The sequence below is a fragment of the Elaeis guineensis genome, chromosome 6, assembly GCF_000442705.2.
Source record: "Elaeis guineensis isolate ETL-2024a chromosome 6, EG11, whole genome shotgun sequence".
In the NCBI taxonomy this organism is placed as follows: domain Eukaryota; kingdom Viridiplantae; phylum Streptophyta; class Magnoliopsida; order Arecales; family Arecaceae; genus Elaeis; species Elaeis guineensis.
In genome coordinates this window covers 117,905,709-117,928,989 of record NC_025998.2, presented here as the reverse complement: position 1 = coordinate 117,928,989, position 23,281 = coordinate 117,905,709, and the positions used below count along the sequence as shown (strand labels likewise).

The window sequence follows — 23,281 nt, the reverse complement described above, 5'->3', positions numbered from 1 at the left end:
CAAGGCTCCGACTGATTTAATCATCCAAAGATCCTAATTCGGAAGGTACCCTGTCAAATCCAGGACTTCTGTTGCAAGATTTCTTATGGACTTCACTAAATTGCACTCAAAAGCATTCCAGCCCGGTCCATGATGACCTCACCATCTAAAGCCTTGCGACATCATTACCTATTAAGTTTATAAATTTAGGATTCTTCAATAGAGAGAATTAATTTTTTTTATTTAAGTTAGCCACTATTAATATCAACATGTGAGTTAGAAAAACCTAGAGTCAAACATTTATAAAGGGTGGAATGATTAGAAAAAATGTGTTTTCCTCGTAATTTTACTTTTTTAGGTTGGTTTTGAGGTGTTCCAGAAGTTGGTGGTGGGGATTAGTTAGGCACGTCGAGGTAAGTATCCCTTTGACATGCTATTTGTTTCACATGAAACTTTGTATGGCATGTACAAGAAAAAATAGGCTTAATTTTTCTTGAATGAGAATATTTTCATTAATAACTTGGTTTAGAATCAATGTGGTGGAATGAGAACCCTTAACGTGGGATTATGTTTTGCGATGCATAAAAATTAAAAATGATCTTGTCTAAATGATTTTTGGCATGTTTGGTTTGGTTGTGATATTTGGACTGGCCATGTTATTATCGGCCATAAATGTGATCTTATCAATGCCTTGTCATAGGCTAGAAATATGGCCATATCAATGCCTCAATCATGGTCTAAAAACATGATCATATTAACACCTCATATGGGCAGGAAACATGATCCAATCAATGTCCTAACATTGGCTGGAAAAGTTACCATATCGATTCCCCATGACAGGCTGGAGATTGACCATGGCTTAGTCTAAGTGTGGAATTTACTTATTCTATACCTTTGTATGACTCTTGGAATCTTCTGCTGCTTGACAATTGTGTTGTGTTATGGATTTATGTTGAACTGTCATATTTGAAACAAATATCTAACTGAATTATTACCTGTGTAGTATGTAAAGATTAGCTATTGTCATCTTAAGATGTGGATGAGAATATACAATTGCTTCCATATATGGCATAAGTAACTTTATGGCGATGGCTTTTTTTCCTCCCATGTTTGCATGGTGGATGCCTTTGTCTATTACTTGTTCAAGGATACGTTGTGTGTAGCATGGGATACTTACTAAGCCATCAAACTCATTATCTTGATCTTCCCTATTTTACAGATACTGAGACCTAAAGGTTGGCATATGATAACACAATTTTTTTTGGACTCACCATCAATCGATCATTGTGTTTATGATTAGATTTGGAACCTTATTCTCAAAAGGAGGTTAAGGTAAACGGAGAGAGCGTATAATGATTCATATGTGATCTTTATTTATATATCGGTTATACATTGAAAAAGTATTTCGATACTTCTTCTAGGCCAAGAAACTCAACATGTACCTTATGGATAGCGCCGTCCTAGGTTGCTGCAATATCTATGAGCTCGGAGTACGAGGAACATAAGTATATCCATATTTACCGTCTAGCCAAGCTTGCTTGAAATTGGGTCTATTCAACCTAGGTTAGAAATTAATTTCACAATTTAAATCATGGATCAAGCTTAACAGTTATTGTTGTTTTGAGCTCAACTTAAGCCTAATTTCAAACCAAGACCGGTATAAGCTTAATTGATCAGCTTGATAATCCTAGATTAGGCCAAGATTAACTTAAAAGTTGAATCAAGCTCAGTCCAAGCTTGAATTATTGCTTAGTTCAAGCTTGGTTCAAGCTCAAATTGACATTTAGTTGATCAATATTGGGATAAAAAATATATTGATTAAAGTTTCCATTCAATAGTATAATATTTATACGAGGTATAATATAATACATGTATCTAATATAAATATATTCAAGCTTTAGTGAGCCAGATCAAGCTACATCAATTTTTATCTCACACTTGAAATTAATTTCAAGCTTGTTTTGGTACAAGCTTGATTTGTTTAGGTTCAAATCGAGATTGAATAGGGTGAGCCCAAGCTATAATTTTAAATCCATTTTTCTCTTATGAATACAAATAAGTGCATGAAAATTAGTTGGATTCTAGACTTAATATTGGTATTTTGTTTAAACATATACAGATATAAATAGGATATTCACAATATAAATATGAATATATACTGAATAATTGATTAAACTTTATGGATTAGGATATGATTCCACTTTACATTTTAGTAACTCAAAAATAAGTATACAAATTTTTCAACTTCTTTTTAGAATAAACAGATGGACGAGAAGAAACTAAAACAACAAAAATATATTTGCATCCACTTAATGATTTGATTCTTTTAGTAGATTATAACAATTTTGTTACATTTAGATACTTAGGATTAAAAATTGATTGCGAAAAATGCCATCAATCAAATCAAATATATGACTATATGGGAAGATAATTAATTTAAAGACATTCTTTGCCACTTATGTTCCCTTTAGAGTTAGAGCTAGATGACAGTAAATAAGATTACAAATGACATCAAATATTCATATATATAGATACAACAGTATCCCTATTCCTCTTCTTTTTCAGTGGACGCAAACAAAAAATGATCATTACTAAAATGCTAAATTATATCTACATCCACATAATAGCCAGATATCATCAAGTCCATCTTCACTCCTCCCCAGGCTTCAATGGAGGCAATGTATAAATAGGCAACTAAAACGTATCAGAAATGTATAGGAGCCAAACTCGTTTTATGCATAGTAGATACAAGGACTAAAGACTACATCACTCCCTTCATCTGAAAGATCTAAATGGCTTCCAAAACAAGGTAGCAGATTAAGTTCTTCAGGAATCCTTGATCTCTCAATGGCGAGGGAAGCATGGCTTCTAAGTTAGCAACAACTTTTTCCATTTGGGAAAAATGGACATCTTGGTTGCCAACTATTTCTTCTAATTGTATCTCTCATTACATTCAAACGATCATACATTGTGGATCCAACAACACCCGAAATGCTTTACCCTAAAAACTGGCCCTCCAATAAAGCAGACTTGTTCCACACTCCAACGTTAGAACTAAAATGGCCAACCTGATCAAACAAATCCATCCACCGTCGTTAGGCCACCACAACTTCAATCAGGAAGCCTTACTGATCTCAATTAACATCAAATAAATCCACAGAATAATAATTTAAAAAAAAAAACTTAGTACAGACCAAACAAAAAGAAACAATTTACAAATGATGGATTCATCAAAATGATAATAAAGAATTGGTTGTAAAAGTAACAATCCACAAGATCAGTTAGATAACAATTCTAGACGGCATACTTCGAAAATGCGATCCCTTTTCAAGTGATGGGAAAATAATAAGATACAAAACCGGGCAAAAAAGTTAGTTACTAGAACAGAAATCACCATATGGTTCTTGGTACAGTCTACAGGTATACAGCTCTCCAAAACCACCAATCATACATCACTATGATGAAAACAAGTGAATTATTTTTGCTGTCAATGGTTAAAAAACCTGGAGCTTATATATCTAGATGTAAACTTGCCCTGAAACCTGCTTGGCGGAGAAATGAAACCTGATGGTGGCCCCTCACTGACGCCTGCAGGCTGCTGTTGTTGTACTGTCTCAGACTTCCATGGATACTATCATATAGTATCATCCACTATCTATTACAGCAAAAGAATCGGAATGGCATCTAATAATGGGAAGCCTGTTACCAACAAATAGCAGCAATTTAAAGCTGATTTTGGCAGTGAATGAATCCATCAGAATTGCCAGGCTATTCACTGGCGAAAAATGAAATCAGATAAAGCATGTGATAGGCGAAAAAAATTAAAATATTAAGACGTGCATCTGGTACCAGTAGCATACTTACATGTTCTTCAATATGTATTTAGGTAGAATACTAGCCTAAGATGAACTCATAAAAGATCTTCCAGGCCAGGCATCTCCAACATCATCCTTGCCAGAAACTCCACCATTAGTGCCAAAATTGCTTGCACCAAATCCACCATTTGAGCTGGAGTTTCCAGAACCGTTAAAACGCCCAAAACTGGAGTTGCCAAAACTACCAAAACGTCCAGAGCTCGAGTCACCAGAGCTACCAGAATGCCCAGACCCTGAGTCACCAGAGCTACCAAAATGCCCAGAACCTGAATCTCTAAAACCACCAGAACGCCCTGAACCTGAATCACCAAAACCACCAGATCGGCCAAAGCTCGAACCACCAAACCCACCAGATCGACCTAAACCTGACCCATCAAAAGAACCAAAACGACCTGAACCAGATTCACCGTATCCACCAGAGCGGCCAGAGGGGCCACCAGAACCACCAAAACCACGAGAACGGCCAAATCCAGAGCCTCCATAACCGCCCCCATGACCAAAACTTGAGCCACCCATTCGACCACCTCCATAGGCGTCAACCCGACCACCCATGCCACCAAACATGTCTTCACCTCCACCCTCCACCGTAATTCTTGGAAGCTGAAATGAACAAGGTCATGAGGTAGCAGTCATGTTGAAGTGAGCGAGATCCCCATAGGTTTTTAGATGTAAAGAAAAAAGCAAAATAACTAATAAGACAAATATCAATAATAACATAATCAACATGCCATACAATCATATATTAAAGAAAAAAAATCAAAGGCATATAACATTTGCTAACCATATCCATTTGGCATAAATTTTAGATCAATGAATAGAGGCTTAGGCCATACAGGCACACTCGTATCACTCAATCAGGCCAATGCAATAGACACATGGAGAACTCAATTAGTCTTGTCTTCCAGTACAAATAGTATGTACATTTAAAGAAGCTGATAACCGAAACAACAATAAATTATTATATTTGAAAATCTCACAACAGCATGATGCCTTGGTTAGATAATTTTGAGCCTCGAACCAGGTCTATGCTATGACATAATCTCAACACCCTGTGCAATTTTCTGATAAGTAACCAGCAATTTTGTTTAGCATGCACAAGATGGATGATGTTTAGTACATTATAATTATAAATGAACCTTCAAAGAAAAATTTAAGGAAACAACTGTACCTCACTAAATTTGCATCCAACATCTTGCTCAATGACCCTGACAGCTCGAGTTTGCTGGTTATTGTAAATAAGAATGGCAGATCCTTTCTTCCCAGCTCGCCCTGTTCGACCAGATCTATGAACAAATAGCTCAGATGTGTTCGGCAGTTCATAATGTATCACCTGGATTAAGAAGGGCAAATTAGCTTAGAAAAAAGGCTAGTCAAGCAATGTCCACTAATGCATTAGTATATTAAAAGGAAGGGGAGAGAGGGCAACAAGGAATGCAAACAACTAACATACCACATCAGAGATATTTATTAATCAACCTCAAGTTTAAACAAATTTAGTTGATAAAGTAGCCTTCCATTCCTTAGACAAAGACAAACAAATGCCCAAGTAATTAGACAAGGCTCATAACCTCATGGGCATTAATGGTTGGTAATACAAATACAAACAAATCAAATGCATCCTTGTGCTCCTCTGTCCGCTCAAACCAATAGATCCAGTACAAATAGAAGAAAATAAATATAACAATGCCCATGAATCACCAAGAATCTCCCTGTATTTTGGAAAATATTACACCAGCACCATCCTGCCAATTGTGAGCTCCAGAACCAGCCTCTTCATTAAGAAGATGCATTTCGACCAATAGATCAACAAATTGGCAATTCTGATGCTGATGTTATTGTCAATATCTCAGGAATGAAGTTCGTGCAGTTCTTTGAACATTTGTCAATATTTAGTGCATAAATTGTTCAAATAGAAAGCATTCAAACACATAATCCACTAGCATGCAAGATAAGTGAAAGGCATCCAAAAACATGCCAATAGCATTAGTAATATGCCCAATAGGTGCATAAATTGTTCACATAGAAGGCATTCAAACCCATAATCCACTAGCATCCAAGATAAGTGAAAGGCATCCAAAAACATGCCAATAGCATTAATGATATGCCCAATAAGATGATTAAACTAAGTGTTTCTTGCTGAATCAAGGCTCCAATCCTTAAAGCATTATACAACCCAGAAAGCATGTAAAATTTTCTTGTCCAAACCATATATAATATTCAACAAGAAAAAGATGCTCCCATAAAAATTAGTTTATGGAAACAATGTAATGTTTTCATAGTAACTAGAAGAAAAGTAGATATCATCATAACTCTAAATCTAGAAGAAAAGAGTAATATGCCCAAATTGTTCACATGGAAGTCATTCAAACACATAATCCACCAGTACGCAAGATGACTAAAGGGCATCGAAACATGCAACATAACCAACAGCATTAGCAATATGCCCAATAAGATGATTAAACTATTCTTTCTTGCTGAATCAGGGCTCCATCCCTAGAAAATAATACAGCCCAGAAAGCATGTAAAATTTTCTTTTCCAAACCATATAATATTTTAGCAAGCAAAGGATGCTTCCATAAAAATTAGCTCTTGGAAATAGTGTGATGTTGTCATACTAACTAGAAGAATGAGAAGATATCATCACAACACCAAATCCAAGTAGAAGAAAACGGTAAATATCATAATAATTCCAAATCCAAGTAGGAGAATGCAATTAAAACTAACAATTAATTTTTAAAAACATGTAATACTTACCAAATCCACATTAGGTATGTCCAATCCACGAGCAGCAACATCAGTAGCTATCAAAATATTAAAACGACCATCACGAAAGCCAGCAAGTGTTCTCTCTCTCTGATTCTGTGAAATGTCACCATGAAGAGCCTGACATCCAAAACTCCGACCCATAATGTAAGCTAGCCGATCCGCATCACGTTTTGTTTGAGTGAATACTATGCATTTTCCTCCTTTAGCATGTTCCTAAAAAAGAAACATCCAGAAGAATGAATTTTACAAGCTGCACTCAACCAAGCTGTGGGGGGGGTGCAAAAAAGTAGCACACAAGAGTGGCAGATTTTCCCTTTTTTGGGATGTTTGGGGAGCATTGTGCCAAAAACTTACCCTTATTAATGGCCCAAGAATTGATGGCTTTGAATAATTATCTGAAGCAATTGAGTAGAGTGTGATTCCTTCTGCTAACTTTTGGTCAGAATCACCCACCTGCAAGGGGGAAAAATCCTCAAGTATTTCCCAGTGATGATAAGATGCTTATCTCAATAAATATCAAATAATACTACAGATAGTATTTATTAAGAAATAGAATAACGTCTAATATGCTTCTTATCTGCATATGGGGGTTCTAGGGGTTGCTTGACGGGGACTAGGAACAAACCACATCTTGCCAGAAGACATTATTAGTGGTCCAAAAATTGTGTAGGAAACTCTTATAGATAAGTATTTCACCACACAGAAATGATCTAAATATATCACAAAAATTTCCCTATGTTGACATGCATTATTTGATAAAAATGCTCCATATAAATCTCAAAAGATGATATACTAACATGGGGTATGAGCCACACCACTCCTTTATTGTACCATTCCTTTATTGTGGAACCTGCATCTAATTCACATATTGCATATTGTGGGAAAAAATGTGGGTCATGCTTTATTTCACAATTTGAATCTACAGGGAAAAAGAAGAGTTTGACAAAAACCACAATAGTATACGTGTTTAAAGCGTAGCATTCAGGGTAATATATTCTACCGTACGGAAGGAAGGTAGACCGTGTAATTTAAGTCAAAATAGTGCACATATATATATATATATATCGAAGTAAGATAAATAAACCCTTTATATATATATATGTATATGTATGTATATATATATGTATATGTATATGTACATGTATGTATGTATCTATATGTATATGTATATGTATATGTATATGTATGTATGTATCTATATGTACATGTATATGTATGTATGTATGTATATGTATATGTATATGTATATGTATGTATGTATATGTATGTATGTATATGTATATATATGTATGTATGTATGTATATGTATATATATGTATGTATGTATATGTATATATATGTATGTATGTATGTATGTATATGTATGTATGTATATGTATGTATATGTATGTATATGTATCTATGTATATGTATTGTTGGGTATAAAATACCCACAGCCAAAACCCTCGGCGGCATCGACAACAGCACAGCTCCGCCCGGACTCCTACGGGAGCCGGGCTCCGCCGCCGACATCAACTGCAGCACAGCTCCGCCCGGACTCCTACGGGAGCCGGGCTCCGCCGCCGACTTCAGAACAGCTCCGCCCGGACTCCTACAGGAGCCGGACTCCACCTCCGACATCGACTGCAGCACGGCTCCGCCTGGACTCCTACGGGAGCCGGGCTCCACCACCGACATCGACAACAGCACAGCTCCGCCCGGACTCCTACGGGAGCCGGGCTCCGCCGCCGACATCAGAACAGCTCCGCCCGGACTCCTACGGGAGACGGGCTCCGCCTCCGACATCAACTGCAGCACAGCTCCGCCCGGACTCCTACGGGAGCCGGGCTCCGCTCTCTGTATTAACTGCTGGTAAGCTCCGCCCGGACTCCTACGGGAGCCGGACTTCACCTTTAACTTTGATTACAGCACAGCTCCACCCGGACTCCTACGGGAGCCGGACTCCGCCTCCGACATCAACTGCAGCACGGCTCCGCCCGGACTCCTACGGGAGCCGAGCTCCGCCTTCGACATCAACTGCAGCACGACTCTGCCCGGACTCCTACGGGAGCCGGGCTCCGCCTTCGACATCAACTACACGGCTCCGCCCGGACTCCTACGGGAGCCGGGCTCCGCCTCCGACATCTACTGCAGCACAGCTCCGCCCGGACTCCTACGGGAGCCAGGCTCCGCTCTCGGTATCAACTGCTGGTAAGCTCCGTCCGGACCCCTACGGGAGCCGGACTTCACCTCTAACTTTGGTTGCAGAGGACTCCGCCCGGACTCCTACGAGAGCCGGGTTCCGCCCGCAACTTCGGCTCCGAGAGGGTTCCGCCCGGACTCCCACGGAAGTCAGACTCCACCCACGACCCCAGCCGCCGGGAGGACATCTCCCGGACCTCCGCAGAGGCCGGGCTCCGACCGCTGCCGAGCTTCAATCAACGGATCCGCGCCCCCTGGCAGGCCACCATAACGGCCGCGATCCTGCTCTACTTCCTGTGGCGGATTCCGCGCAGCTCCATCATTCCCTGACAGGCCGCAGTAACCATCGCAGCTCTGCTCCACTTCCTGCGGCGGATTCCGCACAGCTCCACTTCCTGTGGCGGATTCCGCGCAGCTCCATCATTCCCTGGCAGGCCACCATAACGGCCACGAACCTGCTCCACCTCCTGCGACGGATACCGGGCGATTCTCCCATCCACTGGCAAGTCACGACAACGGATGCTGCTCCACCCCTCGTAACAGATTCCACGTGGCGAGCCGCGGTGATGGCCACATGTCTACTCCACTATCCTTCGCAATCAATTCCCCTGACCATGGGCGGCCCACTACCAGACGGCTACAAACGTCGCCATCAATCCGTTGCCTCCTCCGCCTATAAAAGGGGGACCCAGATACGTTATTCTTTAAGCTCATTTCTTATCTCAAAACTCTGCTAAATTCTCCGTTCGAGCACTCCATTCTTGTTGAGGCAGAGAACTGACTTGAGCGTCGGAGGGTCTTGCCGGAGCAACCCCACCTCCGGTTTAGACTTCCTTTGCAGGTCCCGGCGGCGACCGCGACTTCCCCGACTCCAGCTTCTCCGGCGCAAGCAGATTTTTGCACCAACAGGATTGGCGCTAGAGGAAGGGGAGCGAACCTTCGCAGCACCCTTGTTCTTAAAGGAGTGTTCAACGGAGCCGTCTCCGACCGTCTCTCCGTCACCCACTCCTAATCTCCCTTCGCGAGATCGACATTCGATGCCTCCGCGCAAGGCGTCCACCCGGCGGTCTACGGCCTTCGCGGCCAGATCTCAGGCTCCGGCCTCCTCTCCAGTTTCTCAGCCTCCTCCTCCCCCTCCGGCGGCGGCGGTCGGCGCGGAGCAGTTTGACTTGCTGGCGCAGCAGGTCAAAGGCCTCGTCGAAGCCGTACAAGCAATGCAGCAGCAGCAACCACAGGCGTCGGCACATCCGGAGGGGGCATCTCCGGAATGCCAGAACCCGACGACGGGGCGGGCCACCTGGGCCAGCCGCCCCGTCCTTCCCGGGAAGGCAAATCCGAGGGTAGAGAGCCCTCAATCGGATCACGACTCCACCCCTGGAAGATCCCTGCCCCCGCTCTGCCAAAGGACCCTCGAGACTCGAAGTCGAGAAGATTTCCTGGACCGAAGGCTCCAGGAGATGAACCGGCGGATTGAAGAACTCCGCCACGCGCCCCCCGCTTATGGTGAGGATATTTGCACTGACCCTCCCTTCTCCCAAATGATTATGCAGGAACCGATCCCGTCGAACTTCAAGCTTCCCCAGTTCGAAAGCTACGACGGAACGTCGGCCCCGGTTGATCATCTGGAGGCCTTCCGGATGATGATGCTGCTTCACGGCGCTCCTGACGCCATCTTATGCCGGGCTTTCCCGTCTACTTTGAAGGGAGCAGCAAGAAACTGGTACTCGGCTCTGAAGCCGGGTACCATCTTTTCCTTCGATCAAATGAGCCACCAATTTGTGGCCCATTTTGTCAGCAGCCGGCGTCCCCGAAAGGGTTCGGAGTCCCTCATCAACATCAAGCAGAGGGAAGGGGAGTCCATACGGGCCTACGTCAACCGCTTTAACATCGCGGCGTTGGAGGTCCGGAACTTGGACCAGTCAGTTGCCATGGCCGCCCTGAAAGGTGGCCTTCAGAAGAATGATCTTTTGTACTCCCTGGAGAAGAAGTACCCTAGGGATTTTGCCGATTTGCTGGCTCGGGCTGAAGGATATGCCCGAGCGGAAGAAGCCTTTAAAATGAAGGACGAAGAGACAGCGAGGGAGCGTCAAGCGGGAGATTCGAGCAAGCCCGCAGTTGAGAAAAGGCCCAAGGAAGCCCGGCCGCGTTCCCGATCCCCTCCTGGACATAAGCGCGCCCATACTCCACCCCGGGCACGCAGGCAGAGAAGCCCGGACCGCGGGGTTCGGCGGGGCTCCCCACCAGGGAGATTTCGCAACTACGCCCCCCTCAATGCCTCGAAGGCCCAAGTATTAATGGAGGTCAGGGAGCAGCTCCCTAGGCCGGAGAGGATGCGCACACATCCCGGGAAGCGCAACCCCAACAAGTTCTGCCTCTACCACCGCGACCACGGCCACGACATCGAAGAATGCATCCAGCTCCAGGACGAGATCGAGGAGCTCATTCGGCGAGGTCGACTCGACAGATTCATCCGCCGCAGGCCTGAGGATAGAGGAGACCGGCCAAGAGCCCTCCCACCGCCTGAACCGCAGAAAAGGGAGGAGCAGCCCGGGGACCGGCCTCCCATCGGGACCATCGACTCCATCACCGGAGAGCCTCAAGGAGGAGCGGGAAAACTGTAAATGTATCACTTACTATTTCGCCTTGAATCTACTTTTCTTTCTGCCTAACGTGCCCCTCCCACCTAGCGTGGACGTATTATGACTGGATATGATCCCTCCAAAAACACAGCCATGTCAGGAACAGGAGGAGAACCTCGTCCTGACATGAGCAAAGTCAAAGGCCCGGTTCTTTTAGACCGGATGGGGGGAGAGGCCTTGCAACGCCCTAATGTGCCCCCACAGCCCTGTTAGGGACAGGAGGAGAACCTCGCCCTAACTTGAGCAAAGTCAAAGGCCCGGTTCTTTTAGACCGGATGGAGGGAGAGGCCTTACAACGCCCTAATGTGCCCCCACAGCCATGTCAGGAACAAGAGGAGAACCTCGTCCTGACATGAGCAAGGTCGAAGGCCCGGTTCTTTTAGACCGGAGGGGGAGAGGCCTTACAACGCCCTTATGTGCCCCCACAGCCATGTCAGGAACAGGAGGAGAACCTCGTCCTGACATGAGCAAAGACGAAGGCCCGATTCTTTTAGACCGGAGGGGGGAGAGGCCTTACAACGCCCTTATGTGCCCCCACAGCCATGTCGAGAACAGGAGGAGAACCTCGTCCTGACATGAGCAAAGACGAAGGCCCGGTTCTTTTAGACCGGATGGGGGAGAGGCCTTACAGTGCCCTAACGCGCCCCCACGAGCCAGGCTGGTAACGAGAGGAGAACCTCACGCCAGCTCGAGCAAAATGGAAGACTTCACCCGGACTCCTACGGGAGCCGGATTCCTCCGCCAAGGAAGACTTCACCCAGACTCCTACGGGAGCCGGGTTCCTACGCCAAGGAAGACTTTACCCGGACTCCTACGGGAGCCGGGTTCCTACGCCAAGGAAGACTTTACCCGGACTCCTACGGGAGCCGGGTTCCGCAGCCAAGGAAGACTTCACCCGGATCCTACGGGAGCCGGATTCCGCCGCCAAGGAAGACTTCACCCGGACTCCTACGGGAGCCGGGTTCCGCCACCAAAGAAAACTTCACCCGGACTCCTACGGGAGTCGGGTTTCGCCTACAAGGAAGACCTGGCCCGGACTCCCACAGAAGCCGGGCTCCATCCGCAACTTCTGCAGCGAGGGTTGATGGCGACGAAACTCGACCGCCCAACAAGACCGGATGAAAGGAAAAAGCCCCCCCCCGACGACGTCTACATCAAATAAGTCAAACGACAAGACAGATTCAGCAGACAACAATATTAGTGCGGCGCGCGGACAAGGTAACGCAACACGCTCTTTTCATTTCATTTTCGATATACGCACTACAGGGCCAGGACGGCCAAGGAAAGAAGGACAAAACGACAAAAAGGAAATAACTACATGATAAGACAGAAAGACAAAAGAGCTCTAAGGAGGTCCTGCTCCCTCCGACCTGGGGTTATCTACTCCATCCCTCAACCAGGACTGCCTCAGGTTCTCCATTGCTTCTTCTAGTTCTTCCCTCTTCTGCAACGCGTCCTGGAGCGCCCGACGAAGTCGCTGGCTCTCAGCCTCCGCTTCTCGACGCCACTTCCGCAAAACTTCGGACTCCGCCTCCGCGTCTGCGACGGCCTTCCGCTCAAGTGCCAGTTGGATCTTCACTTGTTGCAGCTCGGCTGTCTTCTCCCCAAGGGAGACAGAAATCCCTTCGACAGTGCCTCTCAGGGCTTGGAGCTCTTCGGTATCTTGGGTGGAAGTAAGCTGCGCCCTATTAACCAGCTGCCTCTGGAGACGAACGACCTCGTCAGCCGCCTTTCGGAATCTCCCTTTGTACTCTTCCACTTGCCGGCGCCAGCTGGCCCGCTGCACGTCGTGGCTCATCTCGGCGTCTTGAAGCTGCTTCTGGAGGTCGGAGACCTTCTGCGACCACTTCTGTTCATCATCAACCCGGGCCAAGAGCCGGGATGAGTTTCCTTCCAGATGGCCGATCTTCCTCTTCGCGGCTGATAATTCCACCTTAAGGGCGCTGATCCTAGCTTCTTGAGCCTAAATTCGGTCGCTGGTGCTCTTCTTGCATTCCTCGAGCTCCTTTGTGAAGTTCGCCTTCCTCCGGCTGTAATCCATGATTGCCTTCACCTGGAGACTCCGAAAGTGGGCAGCCTCAGCGGCGGCTTCAGAATGGCCTTCTCTCGATTTGCGGAGCTCGCCTTCCGACTTCTTCAACTTCTTCATCAGGTGGAGGACCTCCTTTTTCAACCGCTGGATTGTCGATTTCAGTGGGACCCCCAGGGGCAAGGGAAGTGCTTCAGCAGGGCACTGCCGTTGGAAGGTGCAAGCATTAGAGATCAACTCATTGCAAGAAGAAAAGTAGAAGGAAGGAGGAGGGGGAGGGAGAAGCCGTCCACAACAAGAAATTCGACTTTATTGATTGAATAATTCTGAAGACAAACAGAAAGGAAACATGACGACAAAATAAAGGCACAGGATCAGAGGTCTCAGACCTCAGGGGCGGGAGGTAGAGAACTCGGCGCGGGGGGTGCGACTGCGGTGGCGGCGGACGAAGGGCCGGCCTCGTCTTCAGACTCCTCGAGAAAGCCGAGGTCGAGTTCGGGGAATTTGCTGGCCACCTTCTCTTGGCAGAGCTCGAACCCCTTGGTAAACGCCTCCTGGCCGAACTGGACATTCAGGACCCTCATCTCCGCGGAGGCCTTGAATTCCTCCACCGCAAGGGCCCTGGCCTCCGAGACCAGAACCGGAGTTTGCTCGACCAAATGGGCGACCTCGGCCTCCGCCTTCCTCGCCGACTCCTCCAAGATCCGTCTCTCCTCTTCCCGGGCTTGTCTCTCCTCTTCCCAGGCTTGCCTCTCTCTTTCCAGGGCCCCCTGGAGGGCGGCTACTTCGGCCGTCTTCGCTTGGAGGCGAGCCACCTCGGCCTGGCAGCGTTCCTCCGCCTGAAGGAGGTCCCTTCTCATGCGGCTCGTCGCCTCGACATAGGCGAAGAGCTGGTGCCCAATCTGCAAGGACGGATAGAGAATTACAATAAAGGCCGAGTGACCGTGTAAATAAACATCCGCTTACCTCGAGGAAGGACCCCAAAGAGTCCCAAGCCCGCTGCTCAGGGTCGGCGCGGTCGATCCTCTCCACGACGTCGGACAGGATGCAGCCGTCGAGCAGCCGCCTGATCAAGTCCCTATCGTTGAAAGGGTTCTCCGATCCCCCCTCGGAGCAGACGGACTCGTCTGCGGCAGCTCGGTGGCCACTCGCCCTGCGAGCCACCGATTTTCTCCTCCTCCCCGCGGCGGGCGCCTCCGTAGGGCGAACCCCCAGAGCGGGGGCCTCAGTCGGCGGGCTCCTCGAGGAAGCCCGGGGGGCCACTGGCTCGGCATCTGAAGGAATGTCGATGGCCGGGGCCGCCTGGACGGGCGCAGCCAAGCTCGTCTCCTCCGCCCTGGCCCTCTTCGCCGATCCGGAGACCGCCGCGCCCTTTCTCTTCTGGGCTCTCATGCCCCTGGCGAGCATCCGCGTTGCTTCGGCGTCCATTGCTAAAAAAAAAAAAAAATGATGAGAAAAGAAAAAAAAAAGGAGAAGAAAGAAGAAAAAAGGAAAAAGAAGCGACACCGATCAGTCAAGAGTCAAAAAAAAAAAAAAAAAAAAAGAAAAAAGAAGTAAAGAGAAGAAGAAGAGGAAGGCAAGAAAAGAAAAGATAAGACGAGTACTCGCTGGATCCTGGGGGCTCAGGCCGATGTTGAAAAGAAGCTGCTCCCTCAGAAGATTAGGAAGAGAAGGAGCGGGATAAGTTACAAGCTTCTGGGCGGCTTGGAGGTCGTCCTCCCCCAGACTGGGAGCCCGACGGACGGAATCCCTCAGAGAACCCCAAGAGGGCAGGCCCAGCTCCAAGGTCGGGCAGTGGATGAAGAGGTATTTCCCCTTCCAATTGTGAATCGAAGAAGGGGCGCCCTTCAGCAACCCCTTCTTACCAAACTGGGGGGAGAAGTACCACCAGTCCTTCGCCGAAGGATGGCGTTTGAAGGTATAAAAATGCCTAAACAAGGAGAGGGACAGCTGAACCTCGGCTATGTGACAGAGGGAGAGAAACCCTATCAAAAACCTAAAGGAATTCGGGGCCGCGGAAGCGAGAGAAATGTCCAAGAAGCGGAGGAAGGCAGCGACGAAGTCAGGAAGCGAAAGCCGAAGTCCGGCACGGAACGCTTCCTGATACAAACAGAAGCGACCGGGAGGGGGAGTGCAGGCCCGATCAGAGGGACCAGATAGCTCCAGGTCGTACTCCGGAGGAACCCCATACCGAACCCTTATCAGAAGGAGTTCATCCGGAGTCGACGAACATGGAATAGCGCCCGGCGCGAAAACCGGGCGAGGCCCAGCCCCGAGCGCGGGTTCGTCCGCAGAGTCAGGAACCTGGGGGTTTGAAGCAGAAGAACTCTCAGAACTGTCGGGAGCAGAAGAGCCAGAGGACATTTTGAGTTTCGAAGGGGGGATCTAAAGGACCCTAAAAAGACAGACCGAAAGGGGAACGAGACGCCGGAGACTAACTCGGAGGGAAGCACAAAAGTAATGAAGAAAGGAGAAGCCCCTAGGCGGTGAGAGGAAGGTTGGCACTAACCTATATTGCTCTGAGGGACCTGGGGGACGAGAAACAGGAAGCGCCTACGGCTCGAGAAGACGCTCACTAAAGCAGGGCTCTCGAAGAGAGGACAGACACCAGCAAAAACTCAGGAATGGAGTAGAACGCCTAAAGGGGGGAGGACGGGTTTAAATAGACCCTGGGATCCGGCGCCATAATGATCGCGAATCCCCCAGACCAGTCCGCATCCAACACGTGTCCCACTCCCTCTGACAGACGGCTAAAAGCGGCCGACGGTTGGCAGGATCATAATTGCGCCGTACCTAGGCCAGTGTACCTGCGGAATTTTCGAAGTGTCCTCTCGTATCGCTCCAATTCGAAAAGACTCCGGCACGCGCTCATTTAATGCCAAAATATCTGGAGGCGGCAGTGCGCAGGATTCGAAGGGACGGTTCCGGCTGTGCCCATCTCTCTCTCTGTACTTCCTTCGTTTGAAATTCAAACTCGGAAGTAGGGGGACTGGTGTTGGGTATAAAATACCCACAGCCGAAACCCTCGACGGCATCGACAACAGCACAGCTCCGCCCGGACTCCTACAGGAGCCGGGCTCCGCCGCCGACATCAGAACAGCTCCGCCTGGACTCCTACGGGAGCCGGACTCCGCCTCCGACATCAACTGCAGCACAGCTCCGCCCGGACTCCTACGGGAGCCGGACTCCGCCGCCGACATCAACTACAGCACAGCTCCGCCCGGACTCCTATGGGAGCCGGGCTCCGCCGCCGACTTCAGAACAGCTCCGCCCGGACTCCTACGGGAGCCGGACTCCGCCTCCGACATCGACTGCAGCACGGCTCCGCCCGGACTCCTACGGGAGCCAGGCTCCACCACCGACATCGACAACAGCACAGCTCCGCCCGGACTCCTACGGGAGCCGGGCTCCGCCGCCGACATCAGAACAGCTCCGCCCGGACTCCTACAGGAGCCGGGCTCCGCCTCCGACATCAACTGCAGCACAGCTCCGCCCGGACTCCTACGGGAGCCGGGCTCCGCCGCCGACATCAACTACAGCACAGCTCCGCCCGGACTCCTACGGGAGCCGGGCTCCGCTCTCTGTATTAACTGCTGGTAAGCTCCGCCCGGACTCCTACGGGAACCGGACTTCACCTTTAACTTTGATTACAGCACAGCCCCGCCCGGACTCCTACGAGAGCCGGACTCCGCCTCCGACATCAACTGCAGCACGGCTCCGCCCGGACTCCTACGAAAGCCGGGCTCCGCCTTCGACATCAACTGCAGCACGACTCCGCCCGAACTCCTACGGGAGCCGGGGTCCGCCTTCGACATCAACTACACGGCTCCGCCCGGACTCCTACGGGAGCCGGGCTCCGCCTCCGACATCAACTGCAGCACAGCTCCGCCCGGACTCCTACGGGAGCCAGGCTCCGCTCTCGGTATCAACTGCTGGTAAGCTCCGTCCGGACCCCTACGGGAGCCGGACTTCACCTCTAACTTTGGTTGCAGAGGACTCCGCCCGGACTCCTACGAGAGCCGGGTTCCGCCCGCAACTTCGGCTCCGAGAGGGTTCCGTCCGGACTCCCACGGAAGTCAGACTCCACCCACGACCCCAGCCGCCGGGAGGACCTCTCCCAGACCTCCGCAGAGGCCGGGCTCCGACCGCTGCCGAGCTTCAATCAACGGATCCGCGCCCCCTGGCAGGCCACCATAACGGCCGCGATCCTGCTCCACTTCCTGTGGCGGATTCCGCGCAGCTCCATCATTCCCTGACAGGCCGCAGTAACCATCGCAGCTCTGCTCCACTTCCTGCGGCGGATTCCGCACAGCTCCACTTCCTGTGGCGGATTCCGCGCAGCTCCATCATTCCCTGGCAGGCCACCATAACGGCCACGAACCTGCTCCACCTCCTGCGACGGATACCGGGCGATTCTCCCATCCGCTGGCAAGTCACGACAACGGACGCTACTCCACCCCTCGTAACAGATTCCACGTGGCGAGCCGCGGTGATGGCCACATGTCTACTCCACTATCCTTCGCAATCAATTCCCCTGACCATGGGCGGCCCACTACCAGACGGCTACAAACGTCGCCATCAATCCGTTGCCTCCTCCGCCTATAAAAGGGGGACCCAGATACGTTATTCTTTAAGCTCATTTCTTATCTCAAAACTCTGCTAAATTCTCCGTTCGAGCACTCCATTCTTGTTGAGGCAGAGAACTGACTTGAGCGTCGGAGGGTCTTGCCGGAGCAACCCCACCTCCGGTTTAGACTTCCTTTGCAGGTCCCGGCGGCGACCGCGGCTTCCCCGACTCCAGCTTCTCCGGCGCAAGCAGATTTTTGCACCAACATGTATGTATATGTATCTCTATGTATATGTATGTATATGTATCTCTATATATATGTATGTATATGTATCTATATATATATCTATGTATATGTATCTATATATATATGTATGTATATGTATGTATATATATATGTATGTATATGTATGTATATATATGCATGTATATGTATGTATATATATGTATCTATATATATGTATATGTGTGTGCATTGTTTGAAAATTTTCATAAACAATTGGCATATGCAGATTCTGCAGCTAGTTTCATAGTATTTGAGTATTAAGAAAAAAAAAACAAAATGATAATGTTCCACATCCAAGAATTAACTCAAGATAGAGGTGACAGCATTTCATGCGAGTGATACACAAGCTAACATAAAAATCAATCAAAGAGAGGGTAATATGTGTGTGTGTGTGTAGATACATACATGTATGTATGTATGTACCAAGTATATGCACGCACGCACGCACGCGCGCACGCGCGCACGCGCACACACACACAAAGGATTCAATGTGAAAATAAGATATTACGAGGATTTATTAGATAGTTGTAACACTCACAAGGTCAATGGTAACTGGATCTTTTAGGTATTTCTGGGTAAGCTTTCTAATCCAACTTGGCATTGTTGCAGAGAACATCATGCTTTGACGGTTTGGGGGCAATTTTTCTAAGATTATTTCTACGTCTTCATCAAACCCCACAGCAAGCATCTGATCAGCTTCATCAAGAACAACAAATTGGATTTCTGACAAATTTAAGGCACCCCTCTTAAGCAAGTCAATAATTCGACCAGGTGTTCCAACTATAACATCAACACCATAATCAAGTGTTCTCATTTGCTGCTGGATTGGTACGCCTCCATAGACACAAAGGGTGTCCAAGGGGGCAGATTCCCTGAATTCCTTCTCCACTTGTCGAGCAAGTTCTCTAGTTGGTGCCAAGACTATGGCCAAAGGATTCCTACCTCGCCTGCAGAGGCAAATGAAATGTACAATCATTACAACATATTTTTCAGCAAGCAGATGAAAACTAGTATTGTTACTTGACTGCAAAAGATTTCAAAAATATAACATATGATTCATATGTTGCCGTCAAAAGACTAACCCATGCTTAGCATTAAAACGCATAATTTTATCCATAATTGGAATTCCAAAAGCAAGAGTTTTCCCTGTCCCAGTCCTTGCCCGGCCAATCATGTCTCGTCCTTGCATAGCTGGCTCAAGAACAGCTCTCTAAACAGTAAGGCAAAAGCAACATTAATCAAAATAAATGGTAGCATCAACATTGTTGAGGAAATTGTACATGCACATACAAATTCAATAATTAATGGACAAAATGCAGTGCTGAAGAATAATCAAAATCGATGCATTCAATGAAGATATCAACATGCCTCATTACATGTCAAGGGCTAGGAATATCATGCAAAAGATGTTGCTTACTACCAATACAAAAATCACTAAAATGATTAATTTGGTTATTGCAGGACCAATGTTTTTAATTTTGTTACTGCAGGAACCAATGTTTTAAGTTTCAGTGTCAGTACCCATACCGATACCAACCGGTTTAATGGTTGTATGTTAACAATTTTGCTACCAATAGGATTGGTTCCTTGCAGGCATAATATGATAGGCCCAATATGGACCAGTACGGTCTGGTGCCTCAGAAACATCGCAGAAATGCTTCATGAGACTAACACAATCATAATCTAATTTATTCATTTACTTATTTATTTATTTGGGGGGAGTTTTTTTTTTTCCTTTTTCCTTTTTTTGGGATTTTTGTTTGGGGTGGGGGTTGGCAACTATTGGCCATGACTTCTAGGATCAAACAAAAAAAAGGGTCACTACTACCTAGATTTATAGATGTACGTGCGTCTTCCCTTGAAACAATAGGGATGAAGAGGAGATAATCTAAGCTAAAACAGTTGAAACTGTGAGAAAGAATTCCCTGACTCTTGTAGAAACACAAGAAGTACTCATTAACTGAAATTATTGACTAACAAGAATTCATTAAACTATCATGTTTTAATTGTGTTGTAATTAGAATGAAAGTGTGTTTTTCTGAACTTCAATGTAAATTGCATCACTGGAGTGTAAACCTGCTTTGTCATCAACATTGGAAATGCCAACTATAGAACAATAACATTTCTCACTCAAAAGTCCCAGTTCAACCATCATCTATTCCAGTTCAGCAAGCCCAGACTGATCTAGTTACAACGTAGAGTAATAACTTAAACTCTAGAAAGTCACTTTCTTACAAGTCACAGTACATTAAAATATCAAACGTTACCGAAAAGGCACCTCAGTACCTCCCCTTTTTGTTCCTTTATTCATTTGTTATATTCCACCCATTCCTCACCAATTACTCTAGCAAATGGAGACTTCTAACATCAAAGCCAATAACAAAGAAGAAATGAAACAACGTTTATCCTAAATTGTTCCGATTCCACGAAACACATACCAAAAGGTAAACCGTTCTAAACAAATACCATCTCCGAATGGAATCGCCAATACCTGTATAGGAAAAAGCTTTGTGATTCCCCTCCTCGCGAGATCAGAGATAATCTCCTCCGAGATCCCCAGGTTGGCGATCTCCAGACCCTCGTCCCCTCTCTTCGCACTACTCTTCTCCTCATCGTAAAAATCCTCCACGGCGTACTCCGCGAAAGCCGCATCGGTCGCCCTGAACCCCAGCGGTCCCACCGAGAAATGGAACTCCCTCCGTGGAACACCACCGAACCCAAACTTCTCTGCGGCTGCGATGCCATTGAATGGCCGGAATACGCCGGCGGTGGCAGAGGATAAGGGCTCCGCGGGGATCAACGACGGCAGGCGGAGTGACTCCGCCGACACCAGGGCGGCTAGGGATCGCCTCGACGCCGAGGAGGCAACCGAAGCTGATCTCCGGAACAAGTAATTCATCATTTTAGGGTAGGAACCCTGAAGGGACAGAGAGGCGGGGAGGGAGGATAAACCCTAGAAAACGGCTAGGGTTTTGGGGACGAGAGGGAGGGAGACTGGAAAGGGTGTATAAACCTCGCGGAAAGGGCTGCGAGTGGAGAAGATATTTATGCGCGAAAATAGGAGTATTCTTTGGGTGCATCGAATGGACGGTGCGTGGAGGTGGAATTACGAGGTCCGACGGAGATCAGATGGCTGTGGGTGCGTCGAAATGGCGGGTCCGAAGCTGTCTCAGGCTTTCCGTTTTAGCTGATTGGATGGCCCGAATCGGGCAGTGAGTAAACGGCTGGGTAAATGGGCCGCCGGCCAGACCACACGTTTTCCATTTTTTTTTTTCCTTTTCTTTTCATTTTTTTTAATTATTAAGAAAATAAAATTTATATTTATTAACTTAAATCCAAAAATTTATAATAACCTGCACTTATACTAAATGTTAGTAATACCATAGGAAAAATTGAAATTACCATAGAGAGGAGAACACAAATTTTCTTATGTCTATGAATGGCTATTATGTGATTTAAGATTGTTTGATCATTTTTGAAATTTTTTAATATAATATTTAAGTCCTATTTAAGATTAACGATTTGATTAACAGTTGGTTCAGTTATGGATTAAAGTGTAGGATAAAAACACACTTGAAGAGAGTAAGCATAAAATTTTCAAACTATTAGACATAAATATAATTTATCCTTAATTCTAAAGAAGTTTTGTAATGTACCTTTTTTTTTCCTTAGGGCCTAGCATGTGACATTTGGTGCAGTTTAAGATTAGAATCTACTCTTCCATTAATTTGGTAGTTATCCAATCAAGATATTTTTTTTCAAAAAAAATAAAGAGGAATGCATGAGATGAAATCCGCTAAAATTAGGGTTGAGAGTAAGATCAAAGCTAGATCAATGATGTTGAACATCAAGTGATTTCACTAACTCAAGTAGTTAGCATGCTGATCTAATCAAAATAGTTGATTGGAGGTCATGCCCACAATTAAGATGAGAGTGACGAGAGTAAATATATGATAAAAGATGAAATCAAGATAAACATGGATGATAAATTCAGCTACACTATTTTTATAAAGCCTAGCCCAATTAGGCCCATTTGGGGCTAAAGTCGGCAAAGTCAGCAACTTTGCTGACTTCAATTTAAATTTTTCAAAAATTTTTGATGGAGAGGACTTTATCTCTTTCTCGATCTCGCATCTTGGAGTAGAATAAGACTCGTAAATGATTGGAGCAGTCGTTGTAGGCCATTATGGAATAGCCAAAAGCCATTTGGTAGAAGTTGCACGAGCGAAGTGAACGACCGAGCTAATCTCCTATTAATCAAGCTTATCTGCCCTTGAACTCCTTGTTAAACCCCACAAGCCATGCGATCGAGCCATCACCGAATCCCTCTCCATCTTCCTCTCCCTTCTTCCTCATCTCTGACAAATTTCGAGCCGTCGTAGCCTAGCGCAGCTGACCCAAACTTCTTTTTTTCCCTCTCAAAACTTTCGATCTTTCTCTATCCTCTCTATTCGAGAATTCTTGGTCACTTTAGTACTAAAAATCAATACCTCTGGCTCATCCCTATCATCACTACCACCTTCGCTAAGCCTTCCCCTTTCTCTTGCTTTCTTTTTTTTATTTTGCCCTTTGGTATCACCATCATGGTGGCAGGGGGCAATGCCCCTTTTTCCTTGCGCTAAGCTTCCCTACACATGACCAGACCATCATCCCAAATTGTTATCGATCACGCCACCACTCCCCCTTCTCCTCCGCCCATTCCGATTGCACACATATTGGGCCATCACCCCCTTCCTTCCTCAGCTTTCAAGAGCCAAAGGAAGCCTCTATTTCGGTCAGAGAGAAAATGAATGAAGGAGAGAAAAAGAGAGAGAAAAAAATAAATATAATAATAAAATAAATAGATAAATAAATAAAATAAATGATGTTAATAACATGAAATTTTGGGGAAAACCAACACCAAATCCAATTCCCCAAATGGACTTCAATATGATTAGATCTAGACTCGATTGTTTGCCA

The 23,281-nt window shown here is 46.7% G+C and overlaps 1 protein-coding gene across 1 annotated transcript; it reads right to left on the bottom strand.

Moving 5' to 3' along the window:
• Nucleotides 1–3,205: 3,205 nt before the first annotated feature.
• LOC105032018 (DEAD-box ATP-dependent RNA helicase 53) lies at nucleotides 3,206–21,343 on the bottom strand. The gene is made up of 8 exons (XM_010906338.4): nucleotides 20,814–21,343; nucleotides 19,405–19,532; nucleotides 18,861–19,269; nucleotides 6,975–7,073; nucleotides 6,609–6,833; nucleotides 5,023–5,184; nucleotides 3,844–4,454; nucleotides 3,206–3,678 (listed from the first exon to the last, which is right to left on the bottom strand). Exons 1-7 carry the CDS (start codon nucleotides 21,222–21,224, stop codon nucleotides 3,879–3,881), a joined length of 2,010 nt encoding a protein of 669 aa, XP_010904640.1. The 5' UTR covers nucleotides 21,225–21,343; the 3' UTR covers nucleotides 3,206–3,678; nucleotides 3,844–3,878.
• Nucleotides 21,344–23,281: the final 1,938 nt, after the last annotated feature.